At 36.2% G+C, this 3,618-nt stretch overlaps 1 protein-coding gene across 1 annotated transcript; it reads right to left on the bottom strand.

The window, feature by feature from the left end:
* Positions 1–1,752: 1,752 nt before the first annotated feature.
* Positions 1,753–2,946, bottom strand: LOC141485567 (uncharacterized). Its single transcript, XM_074182435.1, has one exon. It carries the CDS (start codon positions 2,944–2,946, stop codon positions 1,753–1,755), a length of 1,194 nt encoding a protein of 397 aa, XP_074038536.1.
* Between the last annotated feature and the right edge of the window lie 672 nt (positions 2,947–3,618).

Genomic DNA, 3,618 nt, shown 5'->3' with positions numbered 1-3,618 from the left:
TGAGTTACCCTTCAATTTTTCCATTTTATCAGTTAGGAGGAAATGATTATCAAAAATAATTCGCACTTAGCAAGTGTCACATTGACGCAATCTGCTGGAGTCCTGGATATAAACGGATTTCCATAAATTCTTCACCATATCTAGTTGAAGCGAATAGTAATGTTCTGTCTCGCGTTTCAAGCAATCGTTTATTCAATTCCGCGGAAGGCCACAGTATTCATTTCATTTACTAGAGGAAGAACAATAATGAGACCTACACTCTGGCGCAGCAGGGAGCTTTTTAAATGAGAAATTACAAGGAAATAAATATCGTGGTGTCATAATGTTTAATTTGTGATTTATATCGCATTGTGGAGTTAAACTGCCATCTCGAGTTTCATTAGAGACCAATCACAAGTAACGATAAATAAAGTGGTGGGGTTATTTCATTTTCGTCTGACATAAGTACTAGAGAACACGGTTGTTGGCAATTAAATGACTATCGTTTCTTTCTATTCGAATGGTAGATTACAACGTTGTTTGTACTGTACCTCAACGTTGTTTATTCTTCCAATTGTTCATTTATTAATTTGACAAACAATATATCATGAACAAATAAATTTTTTACTTCTTCAGATAGTGAAAAGTTTAATGGAAATAACCATGTATAATTTTGTAATTTTTTTTTCACTTATCATTTTATTTCTTTTCATTCGATTCAAAAAAGGTACATGATTATTTTCATTTGATCTTTTTCATTGAAAAAACAAATAAATACTTTCCTAAATTTGAAATTTATCAGTGAAGAAATTTTGTTGAATAAAACCGCAAAAACATTTTTTTAGGAACAACAATTCAATTGTCACATAAAGAATGTCTGAGAAGATAAAAAAATCAAAATCATATAATAATGCATATAATGTGGTTTTCATCAATTTGAAAATGAAACAAATGAAATACGCTTTATTTATGTTTTAATTTTTTTTAACATAAATAAATTGGAAATTGAATTTTTCCAATTTTTTCATCGAGGACCTTTTTTTAAGACTTCAAAGAATAGCACATAGAAAAACAAACTTCAATATAAAAATTTAAGTTTTTTATATAAACCTTCAGCTTGTTGAAAATTGTTAATTGATAAGAGCATAATTGATGGGAAAAATCTGGATAAAATGGATGGATAAAATCTCATTGCCACTTATGATTCTTCATTCAACCATCTAAGTGTCTTCCTTTTTCATTCCTTGATATTCATATTTGATAGAAACGGTATATATATTTTCATGTTCAATTGAAACAATAGAGGGGAAGGGGGGCATAAAGGGGACGTTAAGGGAAATAAACAATTAAAAAATTATTAAATATATTCATTAATTGAAACTAATCAGAACCCTTTGGTAATACATTAGAGAATCATTTGGCATAGAATTTGGTGATAAAAACAATCAACATTTTTTTTATTTTAATTTTACGAAACCGTAGTGAAAACCCCATCATGCCCCAGGGTAGGGGTAGTATGGGGTACCAATTTGGGGCAGTACGGGGTACATAGTTATTTTGTCTCACAGAATATGCAGATGTGGATTTCTTCTTCATTGTTGTTATCTACATCTGCACAGGCTGTATGTGCCCAACATCCACAAAGTTGACAGGCCACCCAACCTTCCGAGGACTTTAAATGATTATGATTAAGGTCCATGCATAAAGCGTCCTTATCTATATTTTCAACGTCGGAGTGAACTTTTTTGATCTTTTGTTTCTTTAAGCCTTTTTTCAACCTTCTTTTGGATTTGAACATTTCTTCGTCCGTTGAAGTCGTTCTCTTTCTTCAAATTCGTTTTTGTAGGGTATTGAAGTAAGAATAACAGTTTTTCCTCTGCGATAATTTTTTCTCGTTTGGTTTCTTTGTTGCACTGCTGGGATTGCAAGAATATCTTTAGGAGAAGCATTTTCAAAAGTCGTTGTTAAATCACGACAAACTTCATGGATCGGATATCGGATTAGGCTATCATTGTGTCGTGATGGTCCAGGCTGAGGCTCTGAGATAGGAGTTCCTTGTGAAGACTGTGAAATAGGAGATCCTTCGAGAGGTGGGGTCATAGCAGAAAAAAGTGATGCAGGGGGGATTTCAAGGGAAGGCGGTTGTTGTTGCTGATCTTCATCAGTTGCAGGAGCTGTTTCGGGCTCGTCATTTGCCAATGGAACATCTGTTGATGCAGCAGAATCTGAAAAGTTGTTTTGATTGAATGGCCATATGCCACATTTTTTGAACGCATTGATAGCTGTAGACATTGTTGCAGCTTGAATATAAGCATCAGCAAATATTTCGCTGATCTGAAAAGTTGTTATTACACGCCCCGGGTGCGACCTTAACCAGTTAGTGCAAGCATGGTCATAATATACACTCAATGGTTTCATGAAGCCAACATCTAAGGGTTGCAGCCTATGGGTGCAGTGCGGGGGAAAGCAAAGCATTATGCCACCATTCTTGCGTGCATGTTCAATTACTTCTATGTTTTGCGTATATGTAACATGACCATCTAAAAGAAGTAAGACTGGTGTAGCTAATGATGCTCCTGAAAAGTTGACGAATCGTTGGAGCCATGTCATAAAGGTCTCAGTTGTCATCCAGCTTCGAACATTGCATTCTGCTGTCGTTCCTGGAGGAGCTCGATCCAATAACTCCTGCTTCATTCTTTGTCGAGGAAATATTAACATGGGAGGCATAGAAGTACCAGCCGCATTAAAACATATCTCAACCGTAATTCTCTGTCCTCGTTCTGCTGATGAAAGCGATCCTACCTGTTTTCTTCCCTTTTCTGCAATAACTTTGCTCTTTGTTTTAGACATACATGATATTCCAGTCTCCTCGCAATTGTATATTCTGTTTGGCGTCAGATTATATTTGTCATATACTTCCCCAAGCAAAGAATATAACTGATCCACAGCCACTTTGTTGAACCCCATAGCTCGTGCTGCCGATGTAGCTTCTGGTTTTCGGATGGATAAATCCGGGTGACGCTCCAAAAATCCTTTCATCCAATCTACGCCAGATATCTCTTCATCGCGGTTGAAATTATGTGCCTTGCCATTTTTTTCCGCCGATACGCTAGTTTTCGTGGAACCACGGTGGTCAAACGTTTTTCCATTTCTTTAATAAAGCTCACGAGCTCATCTTCTTCTTGTTTCGAAAATACTGGCTTAAAATTAACTGGAGTTGAGTTAAGTGGTCTGTGGAACACCGTATAGCTGGGCTGCTTTTCTGTAGCCTGCTGATTTGCTTAAAACGGCATCGATTGCCTGTGTCATGCTTTCTATAGGCCTCTCGAGCTTTTCTTTTTATACGTTCTCACCATTTTTAAGCCTAAAACAAGATAAGACCTACGAACAAAGCATTTTTTAAGATCGAAAGGGCATAATGGGGACAGCAGTTAAGGGGCATAATGGGGCACCCCATCTTGCCCCGTAACCATGTCTCCGTTATGCGCCTATAACTTATTGCTTTAATTACAGATTTAAAAAAAACTGTCAATAGCTACAGTGATTTTTTTCAAAACATAACAACACACAAAATCGCTACAAAACACCCTACAAAAATGTACAGTGATCAAATAAACACTTACCTGGTTACGTTTATTT

Source organism: Leptinotarsa decemlineata, unplaced genomic scaffold (assembly GCF_025532065.1).
Source record: "Leptinotarsa decemlineata unplaced genomic scaffold, Ldec_3_MD MMD2_tig00026328_RagTag_RagTag, whole genome shotgun sequence".
Lineage (NCBI taxonomy): Eukaryota > Metazoa > Arthropoda > Insecta > Coleoptera > Chrysomelidae > Leptinotarsa > Leptinotarsa decemlineata.
The sequence above is the reverse complement of the archived record's forward strand: the minus strand, read 5'-3'. Positions and strand labels throughout refer to the sequence as shown.

What these genes read in the sequence shown, in the direction of transcription:
- LOC141485567 (XM_074182435.1), bottom strand. Translation starts at nt 2,946, where the DNA reads ATGGGGTTCAACAAAGTGGCTGTGGATCAGTTATATTCTTTGCTTGGG.